This window comes from Prionailurus viverrinus, chromosome C1 (genome assembly GCF_022837055.1).
Source record: "Prionailurus viverrinus isolate Anna chromosome C1, UM_Priviv_1.0, whole genome shotgun sequence".
NCBI classification, from domain to species: Eukaryota; Metazoa; Chordata; class Mammalia; order Carnivora; family Felidae; genus Prionailurus; species Prionailurus viverrinus.
The window spans coordinates 32,804,586-32,829,194 of NC_062568.1; the positions used below are offsets into that span (position 1 = coordinate 32,804,586).

A 24,609-nucleotide genomic window follows, 5' to 3' on the forward strand; every position below is an offset into this window, starting at 1 on the left:
CCCTTAAGATTACATTCAGCTGAGCCTATAGTCTTTTCCTAATCCTAATTTACTTGTAATGTAATGTTACATTACAAAAAAAATTTTCTTGTGTGAATACTTGGTGGACTCAAAGGTGTTTTTAAATGTATTAAAGTTAGGGGCGCCTGGGTGGCGCAGTCGGTTAAGCGTCCGACTTCAGCCAGGTCACGATCTCGCGGTCCGTGAGTTCGAGCCCCGCGGTCCGTGAGTTCGAGCCCCGCGGTCCGTGAGTTCGAGCCCCGCGGTCCGTGAGTTCGAGCCCCGCGGTCCGTGAGTTCGAGCCCTGCGTTGGGCTCTGGGCTGATGGCTCAGAGCCTGGAGCCTGTTTCCGATTCTGTGTCTCCCTCTCTCTCTGCCCCTCCCCTGTTCATGCTCTGTCTCTCTCTGTCCCAAAAATAAACAAACGTTGAAAAAAAATTTTTTTTTTAATGTATTAAAATTAGTTAGGGGGAACAAGGCAAGAATGTCCACTTCATTTCTCCATTTCAACACTGTACTGGAAGTCCTAGCTAATGCAAAAAGACAAGAAAAGGAAACAAAAGTATACAGATTGGGAAGGCAGAAATAAAACTGCCTTTGTTTGCAGATGACATGATTGTCTATGTAGAAAATCCAAAAGAATTGACCAAGAAACTTCTGGAACTAATAAGCAATTATAGCAAGGCTGTAGGATACAGGGTTAACATGCAAAAGTCAATTGCTTTTCTGCTTACCAGCAATAAATTAAAAATGAAATACTTAGGTATAAATCTAACAAAATGTGTACAAGATCTAGATGAGAAAAAGTATAAAACTCTGATAAAAGAAATCAAAGAATTAAATAAATGGAGAAATAGTCCATGTTGTATGGATAGGAAGACATCATATTGTCAAGATGTCAATTCTTCCCAACTTTATCTACAGGTTCAACACAATCCTAGTCAAAATCTCGGCAAGTTATTTCGTGGATATTGACAAACTGATTTTAAAGTTTATATGGAAAGGCAAAACACCCAGAATAGCCATCACAGTGTTAAAGGGAAAGAACAAAGTTAGAGGACTGATACTATTCAACTCCTCTCACTTCTTAATACTCAATAAAATTAGTACATATGTTCTGCAAGTATTGTGTAAATGTTCATTGATGTCCTACATTCATTTACTCTAATTTGTTCTTTTTCTTTCCTGTTCATTTCTGATCTATATTTTCTCTCTTTTTACTTAACAGACAGTGTGGAGCATTCATTATTAAGACAACTGGGCAGCTCTAGTCCAGCTCAACTGATTTCTTGTCCAATGATCCTTGTGTGGCCAAGATCCAGCTTCAACGAACCGTCTAGAAGCTGCCCATTGTGACACTTAGGGTTAGTTAATACCTCGCCATACTTATTTATTCCATTATAAGCTGTCTAAATTCGATGAAATTTGCTTTTTCAGCTGTTCTACAAAACTATTTAGGTAGTTGTGGCATGTTGGTTTGTTTATGTGTTAATCTAACTGTAGTGACATTTTCTACATGTTTTATCCATTCCATAAATAATAACCACATTGGGAATAGTGAGGTGTCTTTCATTTTCTCTGCTTTGTGTTATTTCTTTTCCTCTCAATCTTTTAGGAGTAATGTTTAATAGTCATTACTATTTATTTTAGTATTTAGGATAAGAGTCCTCTCTAATGCTAATAGAATTTTTAATACTTTCATGCCTTGTGGTATAAGTACATTTGATCTTAATGATTCAGTTCTAATACTGGCTATTTTGTCATTTAATATGTTTTTGACTGAGTTTTTATTTATTACTGCTATTCCTTATTTAATTTTGCTTCTGCCATGGTTTTCAAAATTTGAGTAATATTTATACTTTTTTATAACATTTTCCAAATATTAGAAACACTTCAACATGATCAGTTTTCTTACCTTTTCATATGATTAATTTGACTATATTAAATTTTTACTCTAATATTTGTGATAATGCTGAAGCCTTTTATAATATAAGCCATTTGGTACCCAAATTTATACAATACGGTTCACCTAGTAGAATTGTTTTGATAAAAGAAGGGCTCATCTCTGACATCCCATAATACTGACTGATACCCCACTATATTTTGGTATCCTGTACTGCTTTAATATTTTGACTTTTTATTCTTATATGTTACCAATATATTCAATTATATGTTATTAATATTTTAAAAGACAGTTATTTTCATAAAATGCAAAGCTATTTCTTACACCAAAGGAAAACTTCAAATTCTGATTCTAAAGCCAATCTTATTATAAAATTAGAAAATAGGTAGGGAGGAAAAGCCATTGTTCAAAAGTTACAGAACAAATTGTTTTCATCACTGTAATTTCTGTAATAGTGTAAAAAAATCCACTTTACATTCATTTGCAATTGTTTTACTTGACTTCCTAATTTTAGGTGAGAAGAGGAAAATCTATAAATATTGGCATTACCCTAATTTATCTCTCCTCTCTCCTTTTCTATGCCCAAATGTATTACATGTTCAACAGCATAAGCAGAAATAATAAGACTTAGATCCCAAAGATTTTCCTGATGAGTCAAATAGGGTGTTTCTTTTGAAACCATAATGAACAGTAGGACTATATGATTATATATTAGCCTACAGGTATCCCATGCACATTAATTATTCTGTTTTTAGAAAGATAAATAAATAGACTAATAAGTCCCACAATGAAATTTCAAAAGTTTTTGTTCTGTAAGTAAAAATGATTAACCACTGATGTTAGAGATATTTTAATAGCACTCTCCTTGATTTTCAAAATGTTTAACATGATGCTAAACAAATCCTGGACTGTTAATAAAAGTTAATGATGTATTATTGGATAAGGAATTTTGATAATAATTGATACACAAGTGTGTTTCTTCCACAAAACTATAGAGATCTGCGTACACACATATACTACGTACACACACACACACACACACATATACTACGTACACACACACACACACACACATATAGATTATATACACATACACATTATATATACATACAATTCATATACACACTTTCTTAGAATTTAGCTTCATTTTGTGAAGCTAATTAAAACTGTGGAATTCACTGTCAACCAGAATATATGGAGGACATCATCAACTTTCTTTACGACCTAGTTTGATAGCCCAAACAGGTTATTTCTAAAACCAGATTGAAAGGATAAAAATTCTCCTTATATAACTAGGTAAAAGCCATTTTATTTTTCTTTTTTTTGTAGTATATCGTCTATAGATAAATTTGAAAAGTTTCTATTTAGTTCCTATTTTGAAAGGCCAATCTGAAAACATCTGAGGAAATTCACTGGGTTAGAGTGAAATGGATAATACAAATATTAGTATCATCACATGTACCAAAATCACAAATAAGTTTGCAACCTGTTTTCCCCAAATCTCTAATATAATCAGAGATAGAAAGATGGTAGCATGTCAAAAATTAAAGGATCTTGGAAAATTAAGACTTTAATTTCTTTCCTGTCAGCCAATTTCACAAGAATGGCTTAGAAAAAGAGGTATGATTTAGTTTGTACAATGCTTTATAAATTTCTGCCAATAATGACAGTACAATATTTTCAAACAAATTTATACGTAAGTCCCAGATGTAGGAGTGTGTTTCATGGGTTTGTGGTGTATTTAAGAAAAATAATGAATTGGGGTCATATACACAAAAAACCTTTGTATCTCTCTCAGAAGTAGTGCTTGGATAGTATTAAAATGTAGAATCAAAGGACTAGAAAAGACTTTACAGGGGCATTCAATCCAACTTTGATATCATGTTTCAACATGCCCTGTTGTTAAAATAGTAAATTGCTGGCCCCTAGACCTATACTTTGACTAAAATTTATTCTGAAATCTCTATAGACTTCAGTAGAAAGAGGCAAATTTTTCAAAAAAGATGGGCATAATAATCATAATTGGTGCTGTTTCTTTCAACTCTATTCAGTGTTTTCATTCCTAGTGCATAAATTCCTAAAAAAATATGCTACCAGCTTCTGTTCTTCCATGTTTAGTACCACTCTCTGATTAGCAGCTACAGTTATTGGTGTTTGTTTCACCTGCTCTATGTGTTTTTGTCTCTTTGCTTTTATGTATTGCATAAATTTACTGATACTTTCTGCATTCTCATGATTCCTCTCAAAAATCAAGTGCCATTCAAGACCACTTGTTTTATTTCACATTGTCATTTTTGTCCTTTCCATGTAATATAATCCTTCAGTTTTCTGTTATACTAGTTTCATGGTTACCTTGATACCTACTTTATGACCTGTCAGAATCTAGAAATAAAATAACAGCCATCAATTTTAAATTTGTAAACTAACAGATTAAAGTTTTCCAGTTTTATCATTCTTTTTAGTTATGCTGCTTAAAATAGGATCAACTAATACATTACCAAGCCTGACTGTATTGAAGTTAAGATACACAGTAACAGGCTGAATAGTCATTAAAACATTTTATTTAAGCTAGTAAGTGATACCATATTGACATCTGACTTGTTTTTAAAACATGTAATTAAAAATTTTTCCATCTACTGATTTGTCAGTTTTACTCATTTGATGCGTATTTCTTAGTTAAAAGAAGCCAATACATGATTATTTACTAATATTTTGGTACATAATTCTAGTGAGGCTAGTATGTGTTAATCTCAGTTTTGCATTTCTGTCAAGGTATATACCCACGAGTCAATGTCATTTAGTATTTCTCTAAAGAGGATATGAATCAAACATCTTGGTGTACTTTTTTCCTTTGGAAAACAAGTCTATGGGAAGCTGCCATTCTATACCTAGGAACTAAATCCCTCCCCTTCCTTACCTGCTAACAGTTTTTTTTCCTCACTTCAATCCTTTTACTGACTGGTTTTTGTTTCTCATCAGAGAAAATTTGGAGAGCCCTAGATCCTCACACTTTTGGACGTCCTACAAGATCCCAGTATACCCGTAGGCCTAGAGAGAGGATTTCTAATAAGAATGTCCTTTGATTAGACTCTTTTTTCTTTATGTCTTCCTTTATTAAAAAGAGGATAAAATACATCTCTCAGAATTTTTCTTTCCTGGGGAAAGTAATGCTTTTGAGAAGATGATAATTTTTTGTGTTGCTATTTTGTTTTATAAGAGAGTCAAGATTCTCCTCTAAAGTATAAAGGCTTCAAAGTAAGTGTCTCAAAGCTCTTAGCATTTTCTTCCCCTTACTCACCATTATCAAGTTCTGTGGCATTTCCTCTAGATCTTTGTCTTTGATAGGTTTCAGTACTTTAAAAAGGAGTTTTCCCTTTGGTAAATTCCAAGCTAAATCTCCAACTATACTCTTCCTGTCCCATGAATTCCTTAAGTCTACCAGTTGTCCTCTTCCAATCTGGAAAGAATTCCCTGTGTATTCATCTGAATATCTACTTTCCAACTTGTTTTCCAAGTACCATGTCCTTGTTGTTTGAATCACTTAAAACAAAAACAAAAACAAAAACCTGAGTGTGCTAACAAAGAGAAAGACCTCCATCTGGTTTTCCCCCCATTCTGGCTATTAGCATTCTGAGGGACCTCTATTTTGTATTTTGTGTAGAATTTCTCCAGATTTTTAGAGACCTTGACTCTTTTATTATCCACCCAACTCAATTAACTTTCTTGTACTTAAAATGGTAGGGTTTAAGGATATTTACTGTGTAGTCATTATTTATGGTTTCATTTTCACATGTGGCTCTAAACTGAAAGAAAAGAAATGCAATCAGATACACTTAATTTTGGAAGCGTTTTTCCCAGCTTCAACATATTTAATGATGTTTAAATTCACAGCATATTCCTATAACAGCTATCTATACTGGCCTAAATATAGAAACCTAATAATACTAACCTGACTTTCTAGATTTGGGGAATAATGGCAAGAGGAAAAAAAAGGATCTTTCCTGGCCTTGACTTGACTAAGAACAGGAATAAAGAGAATTCCTATTAACCCAAACATCTGATTTGATAGAATTTCCAACAGTGTAATCTAATATGAAAAAAAATCAGGCAATGTGGAGAAAGATGTTTTGGCTTAAGGAATCCAGCTTAAAAGTAGCTAATTCATGCTTAAGAGAGTATAATCCTTAGTTTTCACAGATTCTGTCCTTTTATTTCTGAACTCATTGGTACTCAAAGTTCCACATTTCTCACAGTGGTTCCCAATAACAGAGTGAGCATTTTGGAAGAGAGTCAAGATAGCTTTTGCTTAACGTGGAATATTACATCCTTTAATCTTCAATTTCTTTTGCTTTAAAATAAAGAAATAAAAAGGAAATTTTAAAAGATGACGATCAGGAAAAGAGTTACTTACCTTTGTGTCTAATTCCTAAAGATCAGATGCAACTATAGAGAATGCTACTGAATACACATCTTTTTGTACATCTCTTTATATCTTATTCTTGATTTCAAAAAGGCTATCCTATTTCCTCAAAGGATTTTATAGGTGCAACCCTAAATAATAATGAAAGATAAACATTCTGTGTTGAACTTCAGCAGATTTGTATTTTTGAAGTTAAAAATTTATTTTAAAGATTCTCTGATTTCGGATATAAACCTAATACTATACAACTCATCTTAATCATCCACTTGCTTCTTGAAAATTCTTTCTAAATCAGTCACCTTTTCATAAATGCTGTATACCCAATACAAGAATTTAGCTTTCCTATTTTCTTCTAAATGATAAATTATTTGGGGAAATAACCCAAAATTCATTCTAATGGTCGTTTCTTCATATGAAATCATCCACTTGCTCTTTCTTTATTAAACATCCTTCAAACCAAACATCTTCATACTCTATGTAGGAAAGGTAGCTAACAATAGTTTTCACTGACATGATTTAATCTCAAGTCATGCAGTTCAAAAGAATCTTGTCTCTATCATTAATAATGTACAGTTCATTATATTTTAATAAGACAAAGTTGTAATTAGGGTCTATCTGAATAGAGTCATGTGTAAGAATGTAACTACATTTTTTTTCTCAGAAATAATTACATACTCAAAGATTTGCCAAGTTCCAATATGAATATTAGCTTAACCTTCTCTGAAATACAATTATATGGATTCAGAATTAGAGGAGTCCTTATTCTCCAGCACTTATTTCCTTTGAAATTGCACTCCCAACTTCATTGATAAGCAGCACTGACTTGATTTGATTATATTTACAGAAATCAAGCCTGTTTCACTGTGGACAAGGCCCTCTGATGTTTACCAATCATACTAAGTTCTGCTTCACTTCTGTTCCTTATAGGAGTCAGAAAGTTCTTGACTTTGCTAGGGGCTCCAAGTTCTTCTTATATGTGGAAATGATATATTCATAATTAAATCACTACACTTAAGAGTGAAAAGGGGCACTAAAAATAATTAAAATGATCTAATTTTTGAAGTATATACTAACCAACAAAGAAGTTTATCATATTAACAGACCCATAAACCATTCTATTCAAAGACTATTTTTCAAAACCAAAATTCTAATAATACAGTATGCATAAACTAGACTGTCCCAGGGAAATTGGAATGTTGTTAACCCTATTAAAATATTATAAAATGAATGTAACATTACACTGAGATCAAAAAAGTATAGTCTGAAAGGGATTAAGCCATAAGGGATAGGCCTGAATTACTCTATTACTTTAGCCCTTGAAGCTTTATGATTTCTGGTTTAGCCGTTGATACAACTATATAAATAAATTCAATGAATATGTTCAGGGATAAGCACCTTTCTCAAGTTATAAACAGGAAACCACAGAATCATATCAACTTGAAAACTATAATGTCTAATAAAACTATGGAATATTCTTAATTTTTTTAAACATTTATTCACTTTTCAGACAGAGAGAGAGAGAGAGGATGAACGGGGGAGGGTCAGAGAGAGAGAGGGAGACAAAGAATCCGAAACGGGCTCCAGGCTCTGAGCTGTCCGCACAGAGCCCGACACGGGGCTCGAACTCACGGACCGTGAGATTGTGACCTGAGCCGAAGTCGGCCGCTTAACCGACTGAGCCACCCAGGCGCCCCAAAACTATGGAATATTCTTAAGATATTAGTCTTAAAATATTGGTAACTTGAAACTAAATTTGGTATAGAATAATGAGGTAATTCTCAAGAAAATCTTTGGTTTAGTCATTGAAGATTATTTAAAGTCCATGATAATATTCCTTATAAAAACTGTAATAACTCTGTTGATAATTTGCTATAAAATCATGCTTAGTATATCACATTTGTGCTTACTGTATTCTTCCAAGGCAAGAATAACACTTATTTTTATAGCACTTTATAATTTATAAGCACAATACATATATTATCTTATTTTGTCCACTCAATATATTTGAGAAATAATCAACAACTTTTTTATAAGAGAAGTAAGGCTTTGAAAGAGTAAGAGAATTGCCCAAAATGACATTACTATTAAGTGTTAGAACCCAGAGTTTTGATTACTAATAAATTACACCAGTAAGGAAGCAAGTGATTTCTGGGGAGTATGGGAACTAAGAGGGGAAGATCCTTAGAGAACACTTTTCAGAAATAATTTTTGCCCCTTCTAAGAGTTATGGACCATCTTTCATTGAATCACTAAAATTAAATCTTACACAAATTAAATCTTAGACACAAAATGTCTATTCTACTCCCTTAAGCATCTCAGACTCAGAATCAGAAAATATTTCAATTCTAAAGTAAACAAATTCTGATAAACACAAAACTGTTTAATCATGCTTTTATCAAGTAACTGAAGTATGAAGTTTCCTAATAAAAGGGAGAAACAGAATTGCCATAGAATTTAATTTTTAGATGTTAATCAAAAATTTTCTTCAAATGTGCTGTGTAATTCAGCATTCAGAGAAATATAAGAAGGAACACAAGGTAAGAAGAAAGGCCTTTTAAGTTATCCCTGAAAACTTTAATCCCTCTGATAAGCAAAAGATACCTATAAGTGGAGCCACCTACTCTTTATATTTTGGGAATGTGACACATTTCCACATGTTTTTGGAAGCATAAAGTCCACCAACAAAAACAAATGAACCTTTGGTTGCTTTGCTTCTGCCTTCCCATTTTCTTGCTAATAACTGCAGTGTAGGCATTTATCAGTGTTTGTATAGACCCTACATGTATTATTTGCTATTTTGAGAAAGGGCTATTCAAGTTTTCTTTTTTTACATCCTAATCCAAGGGGCCAAACTCATGCCACTCTTTATACTGATAAAATGTGTGTGTTTCTAAGATAAATGGATCATAATCATAATTGCCTACTAAAGTCAACTTAGCTCAAAAATTGTAACAGTGCCTAAAGTTAAATACAGCCTGATGTCATTACAGGGAATTTTCTCAAACACTGATTTTGATAACTAACATATTTTATAATACTTTATAAATGGTTCTTTGCTTGTTAGAAGACTATTTTGTACCTTCACAAAGTATCCTAAAGTGATACGAATAAACTCTCTCAGTAACCCCACATTTTAAAAACATTTTTAACCCTGGAAGCACCTAGGTTTGATACGCTGTAAAATTATTCATTGTTTTTATGACTTACTCCTAATAATTAACCTATTCTAGCATTGGCAAGTTGTTACATTGTTAGTAGACATGCTCAGAGTCTTGCTAGGTCAGTAGAGTGGCATCTGTGCCCAAATTATGGAAAACACAATATATAATCAACAGTGCCTCTTTAGAGAAGTTTTGCCCTTTATCTTAGAAGCTTCAGTTCATTTCCCTTAACTACATATAAGCTGCTATTTAAGTATTTAGAAGAACAACTTCAAAACTTGGCATTAACTTTCTGTTGTCAGATTCAGGCTAGGCAACTGATTAGCCTTCATGCTACTTCCAAAGTTTTAATCAGCTTTATTAGATAAACTCAGGCTTGATGCATGCATTCTTCTTGAATCACACCATTCAAACTCAGATAATCTGAAGAGGACAGAACAAAAGATGAGATTTTTTAGGCAAAAGGATTTGGCTAAACATTGACACTCTGAAGTAGGCATTTACTCATTATAAAAACACCTTAGCTGAAATCTTCCTATTCTCAACCATCTTGAGCAAAGCAATATCTTCTAAAAATCATTATATTCAGCAGTGGATCGAATAAAAATCATTTGTTGGAACACAGAGTCCATTCATTGGATATTTTACTTAACAGAATAAAATGTTACTCTATTAATATGAAAGTTTATTAATAATTCCTTGATTTTCTCTGGATAGTGGCTTTCTTAACCATGGGCTTAAGTGCCTTTCTGACTCTAATTTTATATATCACTGAGTACATAAATCTTTCTTTTAAACATATCTTTACCAAGGTTCAGGAATGACACAAAAGAATATAACCTAATAATTGAGAAAATACCATTAGATATGGCCATTCTCAGATCCTTTGTAGTGAGTCTTTGTTATTGCCCTAGGTTTCCTCCTTGTCCAGCAATAGGTTTTAAGGTAGCCTACATACTCTTAATAGTGCGAATTTCCTAAAGCACACCTCTCCTCAGAACCCAGGCTCAGTTAGTATTATTTTTTAAATCTTTCCCTTACTTACAAGAGCCATTTAAAATGCATTAAAACCCCAGTTTTCTTTAAATCTCTTAATAGGAACCAAGGTTACATTCTGTGAGAAGAAGCTTTTCTCAACCTTCATCTGTAGGTTTGAAACCTTGATATTCTTGAACACCACACTTTCATCCTAGGAAAGATTTCAGAGCATTCAATTCTTACTCCACCTTAATTGATTCTGTTAAGTAGAGTCTTGGATAACTATTTTATCCAATAATAGAAAACAATTAGCCCTATGTGTGGTCTGACAACAAATGTGAGGGGTTTGGATATGCCTAACATTAAATGCTTTTGCTTTTTTAAGGGCATTAAAGAAATCCTAGTAGCCAAAATATTGGAGATGCAGGAGAAAACTAAGGTTTCCCTTATGAATTTACACACACTTAAGTAAGATAGACTTATAATTCTAGTAAATAGAACAAATGCTGTATCTATAAAACAACAAATACCTTGGTAAAGTTTGAAAACTTTGGTCATATCTGGCTATATTATCAACATGATAATGTCTAAGCACTTAAAAACGCCTTTGATGTTTGGATTTTTCAGATTTGTTCTAGATGTTTCATATCTGTAGACATAGCCATGCCATATACAGAATATACAATAGCAACAGGCCATTGATTGTAATATGGTAAATTAAAAGAAAAAAAACAAAACACTCTCTTGCTAGAGAGATAATGTGTATAGAAGATTTTAGCTTCCACATTATTTTGACTTTTCTATATATTGGTTAGTGTATATTTTACTGACATTAAATATTTTTTATAAAACATTTCAAACTCTAGATTTACATTAGGAATTTTGACAGATATTAATACATGTAAAGATAATTTATATATATAATATCTGGAAACCTGTCCTATTATGACCACTTATTTTATACCAGTTACTATGACCAGAGTAGACACTATTCTTAAATATACTTAAATGTATCTCTCTCTATATTTCTGGCCCTCTTTTGTCATCCATACCAAAAGTATAAGGGTTCTTACAGCATCTTAGCAAGTATAAGCATTCACTGCATATATCATCCCAGATTCAGTACATATTTCTTCCTTTAATACTGTAACACTGTCATTATTCCTTTTTATCTTTCATTCAGGTCTTAGTTTGTGACGTTTCTAGCCTTTCAAAGCATTAACTTTGAATAAAATTTACCCATAACATTATATTTCACCTTTTAAATACAAAGATATTATGACTATCTGCTCTTACAGAATTCAAAGTTTTTTAAAATTAAAAAATGCAACAATAGGTAGACCTTCTTAAAATAAAAAAATGGCCAACTCTTCTTCAAATGCTGCCTATTTAATGTATATCCCAACTTTCTTCTCTAAGAACATTATATTCCTTATATACAAGGCTAGACTAATAATAAAACAATTAAAAGTTATATAAATAAGCAACATTTAAATTAACTACATGTAAGTTTATTCTAGCATTTATTGAAATTTGATTGTACAATATTAGAATAAGATTGTACAATATTAGAATTAGAATATTAGAATAAGATTATACAATATTAGAATTTTTTTCACTATTTTAATTTCACATCTTCTCCAAAAACTAAAGCTAGTTTGTACTTCTGTTGGAAAAGAGTAGGAATTATATATGAAAACCTTCTTATAATGTTAGGTAGATGATAATCCAATTATATCAATTTTTTTTATCCTGCCTCATAAAGGATAATGAACTCTATCCATTAATGTATCTACTTTTTGTGTATATTGCCAAAATGTTTCTGGGCTAAAATATTCAGGCGGAGGAATAAAATGTAATAATATAGTTATATATTAATTACTCTGGCACATACTAAGGTCACTCCACCTATTGGTAATACTTTTGTTTTGCTACCTTTATTCTGAAAGTAACATGCTATATGTTAAGATCCAGTATTCTACAAATAGAGCCCTCGTCAAAAATAACATGACACATTCTATTTAATATTCCACTTGTCTGGCATTTTCATTTTAATCCTATATTTGTTATTCAGGCTAATTCAGTATATACCAAGGCATTTTTGTTCTAAAACTTGTGTAAATTTCAAGAGTCCAAGGGTAATCGCATTTTCCTTCAAAAACAAATTTCCATCTGAAGTGTTTTTCTTAGTTAATTTATTTTAGGTAATTGTGCTCTTTACCAAAATGTACTGATGTACTTTCACAGTGCATTCATTCAATTCTATAAAGATTGTATTACTTTATTTTTCTCTCCAGATATAAATTACAGAAAAATGGAGATGGTACAAAAATCATTAATGTACCCCCCCAAAAAAATTCTGTTTTGCTTAGGTTGTGATATTTGTCTCTTATTTTATAGAGAATGTAAGATAGCAATAATAGCATAAACAGATTTAATACCATATAAGAGATAAATTTTAGCTCTTAACTATCAAGGTCCTTTTTCCTGCAAGTCAGGATATAAAAATGGACAAAGGTATGGAAACTAAACCCTCTTCCTTAGCCTCATATAATTCTGAAATGACCAATGATAACAAAGAAAGGAAATGCTAATTAACATAAAGTATTGCCGAAAACGTGGATTTTTTTTTCCTTTACGTGTTTTGGAGAAAACACCTAAAGGATAAAAATTTTAAAGTACACATCAACAATTTGAGATGATTTTAATATTCTCAATGTGTTTCTAGCTAATCCCATTTAGGATTTTTTTTTAACCTGATACCAAAGCAAAGAAATCTATACAATATCCACTTACAGAACATATTTTTCACAACACATAAAAGAAACTTTCTAAAATCCCTATTAGTAGCTGACCTACAATACAAATTATTTTTAAAAGATACTAATACAAGTAAATTCCTCCTGCACTATTCAAATGCTGACTCTACGTTAACCTTAGGATTATTTTATTCAGGCTATATCCAACTGTTTGTGAGAATAGCTTTCAGTTAAAAGAACACATATAATATCCTAATGTCTATGCCAAAGGAAAAATGAAAATAAATTAAGCAACAATCCTATGTTTACCAGTTAGATTTTTATGCCTGTGCCCTAACTATGTGTCTATCTTTAGAGAATGACTTGTTTAAAACTCTTGAGCTCAAACTTAACCTACCTTCACATGTTGAATATTTAAAACATCTACCTCTACAGACTTACCAATGATGGGTTTTGATAACTTGGTTGACTTTGGCTAGTCCCCTTCTCACTACTCTAGATGTTAACCAGTAAGTGTCACTGTTTTTCCTTTGCTTTTCTAAGATCAGGTTGATTTACTAATTTTTTTACACTTAGCTACACACAGTTATATATTTATATTGGTTTTTGTGCCCCTGAATGGATAGCTGTACTTTTAGATGGTCTCCATAAATTATGGAAAAAGGAAGAAGTCCTATATATTCTCCTTAGGCTAGAAAACTAATTTTATGGTATCAGCTACATCCAAAATGTTTTATTTAAAATTTGTTTTGAATTAATTGCCTTATTTTTATGTAATAAAGGCTGATTTTTATGTGGGCAACATTAAAATTTAAAAAAATCTTTCTAGTTTGAGGATTATTAATTGAGGATTATTAATTGTTAGATTACGTTTTAATTCTAGGTCAGACAGTGTCATAATGAACGTTAAAATTTTTCCTTTATATTCAGCAAAAAATCCTCCTTCCATATTTTAAAATGGTGTAAAAATCCAACCATCAACGTTCACACAATGAACCATACATGGTTTCAGTAATTCATTTTAGTACTTATAGTTTTCTTCTATAATACCAAAATAAGCTTTTTACACATCGTTACTTGACTTATTTAATTACATTCCAGTAATGAATTATTAAATGAAACTGAACTCAGGAATAAAAGGTTTGCTTTTTAAAAATGTAGGGAGTTCCCATAAAGTAAGTTTTACAGAAACTTAAATATAAAAGTTAATGCAATAAATTCATTTTACCAGGATTGAAGATCCTTTGCCTTATGAAAGCCTTTATAAACTGCTTTAGTAAGTGATTTTTAAGGATAATCTGAAAAATGCTATATAGGATATTTTTTATAATGTACCAGTCTGATTATGTTAATAAGTCATAAGCTACCATGCAAAAAATACTGCAGAAGTACCCATCATGCCTTGCTAACTTGGGACTTTGTAACTTGAATTTAAACATATTTGAAGAAATTATTTAAAACATAGAACAGAGATGTAGGTGTTCATGGCTTCCAAATTAGCAAGGCCCTTAATACTTCTTTATACATTTTTAAAAATACAATTTAGATGATAGCTTAAAGACCTATATAAACATAGGTTTCATCACACTTCAAGGTGTAGCCCATGTCCAACATAATAGCTACATTTCATTAAAAATGTAAAATATGACATTTTGTGCAGTTCATAACAAAATCTCTAATTAGGGAAAGTTAGAACATGTCTTGACTGTCATGTATGAGATAATTTACCAGGAATTATTCAATATGTAGCATTTTAGTTAGAGTGGGATTTGCTTTGGTAATAACTGTGGAGTCAGTTAACCTGATTTCTGCAGGCTTGTTAGGAAAGATGTCATAAGAATACAGTAATAAATGTTCAGTAAATTTATAGAACTTAAATTATTAGTAAATAGATGAGTCTTTTCATAAGTTCATTTATATTAAAACTGTATGTATGAAATGAAAAAGTTTCAGTGTTTGTGAGCTTGAATAAAATTCTCTGGCTTTGTTACTATAATAGTCAAGTCAAATAAAACTTTTGAATATTGATATGTTTTCATGTTTAGAGATAAATGTATTATCTAAAGTATTTGTAAAATGTTATTTCAAAATACTTAGATTCATAAATTTATGAAAGCATACTTTCATTTAGAGGAGAACTACTGGATTCAAGAATTTGGAACACTGTTCTGAAAATGAGAAACAAAATAATCTTAAGGAAAAAAAATACAGACTATAGAGTTATTAAAATTTTTAACAAATTTATACCAGCACACATAAGCAGGCTTAGGATATAAAGGGAACTATTGAAAGCAAGAGAGAAATATTTCATGATAAAGGTAAGTAGTTTTTCTAAGTTTCTATTTTGGCACTCATCTATTTCATAATCTAGCTATCAAGAATAATCCCCCACCTTGAAACACTCATTGCTGTATTTCAATTAAGGGGTCTTTTTTAGACTCTTCATTTTCAAATCTTTGGTTCTGATTATGCTACTTCCTCTTCCCCACAATACACTGCCCTCAGTATATACTCAGTGATTGATTGTGGTGTTGGTGCTGAGGCTCTGGCATCAAGATAAACCTGAGTCTAGGCTCTTCTGTTTTACAAACTATAACCTTGGCCAAGTTACTTAATCTCTCTCTGCCTCAACTTCTCATCAGCTAAACAGAGAAACAAAAATACCTCACAGTTGATGAGAAAAGTAAATGAGAGAACATAATTAAGGAACACAGAACTATTGGTTCTCTACTTTCACCTTTGCTTATTACCGAACTAACAATGAAAAATTTTGGCAAAATTATAGCCATGGGATTCTCCCCTTTTAATAATCCAAAGAGAGGACTTCCTGAACAGGTATATTTGCTGACATATCTATTCAAAAAGCAAGTTATTATTTTCACAGAGGCATATATGGAAAAAGTCAAGGTTTTAGAGTCACAAAACCTTACCTGCTATAAAATTTTTATTTTTCTACACTTAGCAATGATACACGTGGTAGTGAGCATTAAAGACTGAAGTGCTGATGTGTAGTGTAAGTTTTTACTTTCTCATTGCCTAGTTTCTTTGAACTCATGAATGGCAATTTTGTTTTTTTGCAGACTTGAACATTTCTTGTTAATTTTATCCTTTTATATTTTGAGAATATGTTGTTAGATCATACAACTTCCTAATTGTTATAACTTGCTGCTGCATTATTCCTTTTATATTAAGCCTCACTTTATCTTCAGTAATGGTTTCCCCTCTCAATATAGACTGCCTACTATTAATAATACAATACCAGCTTTCCTTTGGTTTATTTATATGCCCAGTATTTCTTCATGTCTCATTTTCTCTTGTAAGTATATGCCTTTTAACTACATATAGCTAACTTTTTATTAAGAATGAACATTGCTGGGGCACCTGGGTGGCTCAGTCAGTTGGGTATCCGACTTCGGCCCAGGTCATGATCTCACAGTTTGTGGGTTCGAGCCCCACATCGGGCTCTGTGCTGACAGCTCAGAGCCTGGAGCCTGCTTTGAATTCTGTGTCTCCCTCTCTGCCCCTTCCCTACTCACGCTCTGTCTCTCAAAAATAAATAAACATTGAAAAAAAAATTTTTTAAAGAATGAACATGGCTGTCTTTTGACAGAAGGTTTATCCTTTGATGTTCATTACAATTCTGAGATATTTGTAATCATAATCATTCTACTGTCTTATTATGGGTTTTCTTTTACCATATTTTTCATTTTTCTTTGCCCCTTTTTCTCCTTCCTGTCTTCTTTTGGATTGAATTTTCTTTAACATTTCTTTTCATGTGGTTTGAAAGAAATACATTGTATTTGTATTATTGTACTGATTTAACCTAAAATGTGTAACATGCTTATTAACTTTATATTTTTAGTATTTATAGCTTTTTAACCAGCAGACTCTTCTAGACTAGTTCAAGGAAAGCCAAATTACTGAAACTATCTTAATGTTTTCCAACATAAAAGTTACTACATTTTTAAAAATATTTTGAGAAAAAATGTGCAGTCGGTCATATTTTTATTGAATGTATTAAGAAAACAGAAATTCTAATCTATAAATCAGTCATAAACTACTTTTTGAAAGTACATCTTCATGTTAAATCGCACAAACCAGTGACTATCAACTAATGAGGGGTACATGCACAAGGCATGAATGACGTTAGGAATGGTAGTATAGAGAGGATAGAACCATTTTTTCCCATACCATACACTAAAAAAGGTGGTATCATCCATTTCCAGTTATTCCTAGAGCTGTCCCTCCAGCTTTACACAGTGAGTCTTCCAGGCCCTCTGCAGATGTTTCATCCAAAATATTCTTCATGACTTGAAGGCAGGGCTCATCTCTCCTTGGAGCTATAATTTTCTTCTTGCAGATGGCACACTTGGTTTCCTGAAACATCCTGACATCTCATACCTTCCAGTTCTTAAGTGAGGAGCTGTGGACTTTAAAATCTATGGTGAGTAGTCTGTGCCATAAACCAAATGATATTTAGTTAACAGCCAAGGATGGAACTTCCGTACTTAGCCTTACCTTACTTTGAACATCCAAATATGGCTAAAACTCCCAATAGCTATTCATGAAAAGATGCAGTAGAAAGTATATTATTTCTAGTTGTCAATGCCATAGGAAGATCCTCCTGGTGTGTAGCTCTTCCAATTCCCTTCCCTTGTCATGAAAATATAAGTAGAAACTGATTAATATGATATAATCTTAAGCAGGGTATTTTAAATATGATCAACTATTCCCTGTTAGGTGGTTCCCATAATTCAGAGGATCTATAATACTAGTTAACCCAGGACTACCAAAAAACTAAGAGAAAGCAGCAATTTCCCCTTTAAACTGGTTAGTCCCTTCCCCTCAGCTCAAAGTAGTTCTTGGTGATAGAGGAAAGTAGCTTAGGCTGAGCTTCTCTTATCCTCAGTCTCAAAAAAGAATAAGACATTCTCTAAGAAGGTTAAAATCCCCATTAATTAATCTAAATTAGCTTGGTTGTTACTGTTTGGCCCTTCCAGCAATATTAACCCCCAAATTTGGTGTGCTCCTATTGATAAAAGATGACCAATGCTATCTAAAGCTCCTTCCTGTAAGAGGAAGGGTCAGGACCATATGAGTTGTGCTGAAATGACATATTTCATACTGGTTTCATTTCGCAAGGGACTCAAAGCCTTTCTTCTAAGACTGATCCCCCTAACCTGTGCTCTTGGTTACCCAAATCTATGCTGGAGCTCCCTCCAAGCTCTCAGAACTCGTAAACCTTTGCTGCAAAAATAGACTTATGGCTGCCAATACATCCACACCCTTTTAGGTCCACTGATGTTATTCACTCAGGCAAAAGATGAGGGCAAGGACCCACCAACATTTACAGCAAACTTGATCTCACCCACCAGAACAGTTGTTCTATATTTGGTAGAACTATGGATAGTGGGGAATTGCCTCCAGGAGACTATTTTAGATCATCATATAGCAGCTTTATGAACCAAGTCTCAGTCAAGAGGCATGGCCTCCCCCATAACTCCGGGTTACACTAATGTAGGCCAACAATGCAACTACATACTTACCAGGGGTGGAGCAGTCAGAGATCTAAGAAACCAGCCCTACATAATGCCCAAGGAGTAATCTGCTAAATGCTTCATACTGCCACTTGCTACTCAAGCTACATCATGATCATAAGGCATCCTAGATGAGACCCACCCAACCTAACCAACTACTGGCTTTACTTCAGTTTTGGAACTTCCCATATCTAAAGAGCTATTTCCTGGAGTGCCTGGCTGGCTTATTCAAAGCATGCAACTCTTGATCTTGGGCTTTTAAGTTCAAACCCCACATTGGTTGTAGAACTTACTTAAAAATTAAAAATAAAGAGCTATGCCCCAACCACAGGTCCAACTGTGCAAAAAAAGACCTGTGTCCATGTTCCAGCCTAGGCTTTCATGAGTACTTTAGCATCAACTTAATATTCAACTTATCCGGCTCTTCTCAGCCCCTATAGGAGTCATATAGGTTGTTAAGAAAAATAATGAGGACTACTTCCAGAATAACTTTGAGATATCAATGAAATCAGAGATGGTATCTATTTGTTCTTCCTGCCTATTCTTGATCTCCATATATAGCCACAGGTCTTATGACTTCTGAGGTGCCTAAGCTCTAAGTTCACTTGTAGAATGGCTCTCCAATATACAGTGATGCACCTAATATATACATTGACCACAACTTCTTACATGACTTCATTGATAGGACTGTAGCCTGCTGAGTTGACAGCTACGTTACTTTAATATGATACGTGAACACCTGGTCTATCCCCTTCTGCAACTATGCCCCCAAGAACCCCAAAATGAATATTTAGGAGCCTCAAGGTAGTAGTTTGGGAGAAACCTCTGTTCTGTCAAAGGGTGCATAAGATGCCCTCTCTTCAGTTTTAAGTTTCACCTTTCCTCCACTTGCCATTCCTAAACTGTTGGATCAAATTGAACACATCAACTAAGTACCCAAAGGATACTTGTTTTACATACCTTGCCCCTGACAGAGAATCCAACTGGTTCATCTTCCATATTACCACAGAGTAACTTAGATCCCCACTTCTTCAGAGTATCCTGTATTAATTATGTATCTATACTAATTATGCCCTCTTCTCTTTCGATTTTCTATTTTCTTGTGCCCTTTGGTACCATAAATATTCTGGTAGCCAATTAAGTGCCTCTATAAATGACAAGCTGCACAAAAGGAACTCCATTAACACCCAGCAAGTCAAGATCCAGTGTATTGACCAGCACTAGGCCATAGGAAAGATCATTCAAGTGGAAGTGAATGTCCTTTCATAATAGGAACAGAAAGATTGCTATCAAGGCACTTCAACAGCAGAGGTTATCATACCACTGGTTTTCCAAGTCTGTTTTTGTTCATTCATATAAACACATCTCATTTCTTTTACCACTCTGCTCTATCCAGCCCTCGAGAGATTATACCCCTCCTACACCCCAGTAATCTGCCCTACCAATCCCAGAAGATAGCTAGACTATGTCATGTGGAAAGCCCAGGATTCCATTATGAAGAGGAGGGTCTGAAGGAACATTTGTAGAAATGGTCCTTCCACCTTTAGAATGCCTTCAAGCATTCTTTTCTAAGCAGTGTTTCCAAGCAACCAGAAATCTCTCACCATATTGATTAATAAACAGAAACTGGAGCTGAATAGTAGCACCTAGAATAAATCTGGGGGAACTACCAGCACAATAGATGACTTCATAGTGAGCTCTCTCTGCTTGCTACCATGCTGAGAATGAATATTTCAAGGCAAGTTCTCATTTTAAACTTTGGCCTAGCTATCCAATCACCTATGAAGCATTACACTGGCTTACTGTGTTGTAGTCATTGAATAAATTGATACCTTAACATCTTCTCTGTGATATTCTCTTATGGAGCCTTGGAGAGATCCCTAAATCCAGTATGAGATTCTTGGAGCATTGATCATTTCCTCCCTTCACCATCACCTTCAACAAATTCAACAGAACAGATCTGAATAAGGTACTCACAGACTTTTAAACTTTAATAACTTAAGACAGCAAAAGAAATAATCGGTAAAAAGTACTTGAAAGTATATGTATTAACATTTATAACTATTCCACAATGTCTATATTGTATTATAGATTCTGATTTGCCAAAAGAGATCACATAAGGTAAATTATGTATGTGGTAACAAAATTATGATTCAGAAATAAAAAGAAAATATAACCATTTTGAGCTGTTTACAAATTTTTTAAATCATACCTGTAAACCTGTTATTAAAGTTTAAAATTTTTAACATAACCAACTCGAGAGCTTTATAATTTATCACGGATAGTCCAAACGCATTTGATACATTTACTTATTACCTTACTAAACGTTTAATAGAGTAAATGTCCTTTTTTAGTAGTTTGAAAAAACAGGATTCTGATCTTTTTTTATTGCTTTATGTAAAACAGCAGTGGTTACAGTCTTCCCTTATTTTAAGAAAAGCAATGGGGTGCCTGGGTGGTGCAGTCGGTTAAGTGTCCGACTTCAGCCAGGTCACGATCTCGCAGTCTGTGAGTTCGAGCCCCGCGTCGGGCTCTGGGCTGATGGCTCAGAGCCTGGAGCCTGTTTCCGATTCTGTGTCTCCCTCTCTCTCTGCCCCTCCCCCGTTCATGCTCTGTCTCTCTCTGTCCCAAAAATAAATAAACGTTGAAAAAAAAATTTTTTTTTTAAAAGAAAAGCAATAAAATTTTTCTTTAAATTCTGCCAAATTAGCAGAAAACAAATTTACCCTAAATATTCTGAAATGTCAATGTTAGGTAATCAAATATGTGAAACTGTAGAGCCATCTACTGGTTGAAGTGTAATGTTACAAATCACAACTATTCAGACTATTAACAGAGTAGGTAGGGAGTCATAGTTGTAAGAAATGAAAATATAAACGTGGGCAAAAACCATCTTGTCTAGGACACTGGTTTTTAAAGGCTTAATAAAGAGACCTGTTTATTTTTAATAGGAAACCCAACATATATAACAAAGTAGGACTACTATGTAAAAGCTGAGGTAGGGGGCCTCCAACCCCCAATCTTCACTAATTTGCCCAGCAGAGGCCAGGACAATGGAAAACAAGCCATAAGAGGTAGTCTGGGCAAATAACATTAACTGTGGTTTGGAAGGAGGCACAATGAGAAGGAATAGTATCAGCAAAGTTGTCTCTCACCCATCTTTGACCCTGGAGACATCTTAGAGACACTGGTGTACAAAGGATAGTGGTTAATGGGCACAGAGAACTGAAGACTAGGAGGGGAGGCACCTGAAAGGCTACAAACCTCTTATCACAGTGACACTGTTTATGTGCTCATATGATGCAACACTTTAGAAAACATTAGCATAATTTTCCTAAAAATGCAAAATAAGAAAATAACACATTTGCTTTTTTACCACAAGCCAATTTAAAAACTAAGTTTCTAGGTCCTATGGGCTTTTACCAGCCAGGCCCTAGACTGGTCTAGTCTTGGAAACAAGAGCCCAGTTTCAGGTCCCAGCCTCCTCCCTTCAAAAGGACATGGATGTCCATAGAATCGAGGCAAGAAACAGAGCTCTCTAAGGCCCCTCTCTGTGGCAGACACCCCCAACCTGGATAGCAGCTTATCAGCTAGGCTTGGGGTGACAGGCTGGAGCAAAGTTCCAAAGACTCGCAAACACTCCAAGGCTACATGAAGCACAGTACCCAGCCAGGGGGCATCCACTGGGCTCTCCCAGTCCAACTTCCACGGTGCATGCCTTTGGACAAAGCCATTGGTTTGCCGGACACAGCTGGACACTGCCTCCAGAGCTTTATAGATCTGAAAGTTATCATAGTGGTCGGCTACCTGCTTGGGCAGAGTGGCCACTGCATTCACCAAAGCATAGTCCTCTGCCTGAGCACGAACTGACGGCCCCACCAACCCTGGCTCACTGGGAAAGCAGGTAGTGCAGAAAACCGGATAGGTCCCAGAAGGATTTATTCTATTGGCAGTACACCGGTTCAAGAGGCCTCCCAAAGCATCTGCCAGCTCGGAATCTAGCAACTTAACCACCTTTTCATCATAGTAATCACAGTCCCAGTTGGGGACGCCCTGCCGAAGAAGAAAGTATCGGAAGCCATCCACAGTATAGCGATCAAGGCAAGTCCTGGGATCCACCACGTTGCCCAAGCTTTTGGACATCTTTTGGCCACAGACCGTCCAGTGTGAGTGGACATAGATGCGGTGTGGTGGGCTCATGCCGGCCCCTAAGAGGAGGGCAGGCCAATAGATAGCGTGGAATTTAAGAATGTCCTTGCCTATGATATGAGAGGTGGTTGGCCACCAAGATTTGAACTCAGCATTTGGGTAGCCAATTACAGTAAGGTAGTTGACCAAGGCATCCAGCCATACGTAGATGGTCTGCGAGTCGTCCCCGGGCACAGGAATGCCCCAATGCAAGTGGCTGCTCCTTCGAGAGACTGACAGGTCTGGCAGCTCCTCCTCTAGCCACTGAAGAACTGCGTGATGAAATGGCTCAGGGGTGATTGCCTGAGGGTCGCCCCGCAGCCACTGCTGAAGAGGCTCTCGGAACTGAGAAAGCCTGAAAATGTAGTTTTCTTCCTTGGTCCAGACTACGGGATGCCCACTCTCTAAAGACACAGGACACGAATTCCCCGAGGAACTCGGCTGCCTGGTGACCTTGGCCTCAGGCAGGAAGCACTCTTCGGAGGCGCAATACCAACCTTCATAGAGACCCTTGTAGAGCAGACCCCGGGCCTTCAGCAATCCCCAGAAATGCTGCACAGCGATCCGGTGCCGGACTTCGGTGGTGCGGATGAAGTCGGTAGAGGAGATGCCAGCCTCCCGAAAAAGCTGCTGGAACTGGGCAGAGACTCGGTCGCACAGCTCGGTCGGGGCCAGGCCCGCAGCGGCTGCTGCTTGCTGAATCTTCAGGCCATGCTCGTCGGTACCAGTGGAGAATCGCGTGGCGGCGGCGCTGGGAACTCGGAGGCGACGGTGGCGGCACAAGGCGTCTGCCAGTAGCGCCGAGTACAGGTGCCCGATGTGCGGCGCCGCGTTCACGTAGAAAATGGGTGTCGTGAAGAAAGCGCGCTCGTCGCGAGCATCGTCGCGGGCACGGAGAGGGGCCGAAGTGTAGTGGCGGGGGGTAGAGTACTCCAGGAGCGAGACTCCTCTCGTCCCCGGCCGTCTTAGCAGCCGCAGGGCAGAAATCTGCACCATGATGCCGGCCTAGCAGCGGCAGCGGAGGGGGCGTTCTGGAAGCACGTGTGAGGAGCGCATGCGCAGCCGAAGTGCACCGCCGCTTCCGGCCGGCCGGAAAGCCAATGAGGTGGGGTCTGCAACGCCGGCCCTCTCCCGCCCCGCCCACGCCTTCTCTCTGCGCCCGCGTTGGACGTTGGGGCTGTGAAAGTGGAAGCGCGTGAGAAAGCTTAAAGGAGCTGGGCTCAGGAGAGGTTCTGAAAGCAGATAAATCTTTCTCTGACGTCCTATGCGCCTTGCTTTGGGTTGTAGTTTTATATTTGTGGATCTCTTTTCCTCTCTAGGCTGACTTGCTTGTGAGGCAAGAATTTTATGTTCAGGCATTTCTCAAACCCAGTGGCCGGCACGTTGCTGGACACAACAGTATGCGCTTTACATATGCCCTGTTCAATGTAGAGATCTGAAATATCTAAATTTTATCTCAGAACCTAGCAGCTAGACACAATAAATCTGGAAGAGGGCGGTAGAAAGTAAGAAAAATAATTACCTAGAGCACTTGAGGGAAGAGTAAGAACATGCAAAGTAAGGGAAATGTTTTCTCTAAACACAATCTTGAATCAACCAAGGATGTAGATATGTGCCAAAGATTGAGATCCAGAGAAGTGAAATGCAGGCTGTTGTCACTGAT

At 35.5% G+C, this 24,609-nt stretch overlaps 3 protein-coding genes across 10 annotated transcripts in view; 2 read left to right on the forward strand and 1 right to left on the reverse strand.

Annotated features, from left to right (window-relative positions):
• The window catches only part of BOLL (boule homolog, RNA binding protein), a 43,296-nt gene extending 41,984 nt beyond the window's left edge, over nt 1-1,312 (forward strand). For both annotated transcript variants that reach the window (XM_047870942.1, XM_047870943.1), the window contains exon 11: nt 1,229-1,312. In XM_047870942.1, the coding sequence (XP_047726898.1) occupies nt 1,229-1,252 (24 nt within the window). In that variant the 3' untranslated portion in view covers nt 1,253-1,312. The remainder of the gene's footprint in view (nt 1-1,228) is intronic.
• Nucleotides 508-23,990, reverse strand: MARS2 (methionyl-tRNA synthetase 2, mitochondrial). Of its 5 annotated transcripts, none has more exons than XM_047870933.1 (4): nt 22,566-23,990; nt 20,591-20,693; nt 17,740-17,874; nt 508-526 (listed from the first exon to the last, which is right to left on the reverse strand). In XM_047870933.1, the coding sequence occupies exons 1-2, from the start codon at nt 23,940-23,942 to the stop codon at nt 20,592-20,594; spliced, it is 1,479 nt and encodes a 492-aa protein (XP_047726889.1). In that variant the 5' UTR covers nt 23,943-23,990; the 3' UTR covers nt 508-526; nt 17,740-17,874; nt 20,591. The 5 variants fall into 5 exon arrangements, with proteins under 5 accessions (XP_047726889.1, XP_047726888.1, XP_047726887.1 ...); XM_047870932.1 differs by lacking the exon at nt 508-526 and adding an exon at nt 16,731-17,644; XM_047870930.1 differs by lacking the exon at nt 508-526 and adding an exon at nt 16,732-17,651.
• Nucleotides 20,417-24,609, forward strand: part of RFTN2 (raftlin family member 2) — a 78,982-nt gene continuing 74,789 nt past the window's right edge. The window contains exon 1 of one of the 3 annotated variants that reach the window (XM_047870937.1): nt 20,417-20,496. The gene's annotated coding sequence lies outside the window, so the exon portion shown is untranslated. Of the gene's footprint in view, nt 20,497-20,638; nt 20,728-24,609 lie in introns of those variants that run through there. The other 2 variants (XM_047870935.1, XM_047870934.1) reach the window with 2 other exon arrangements.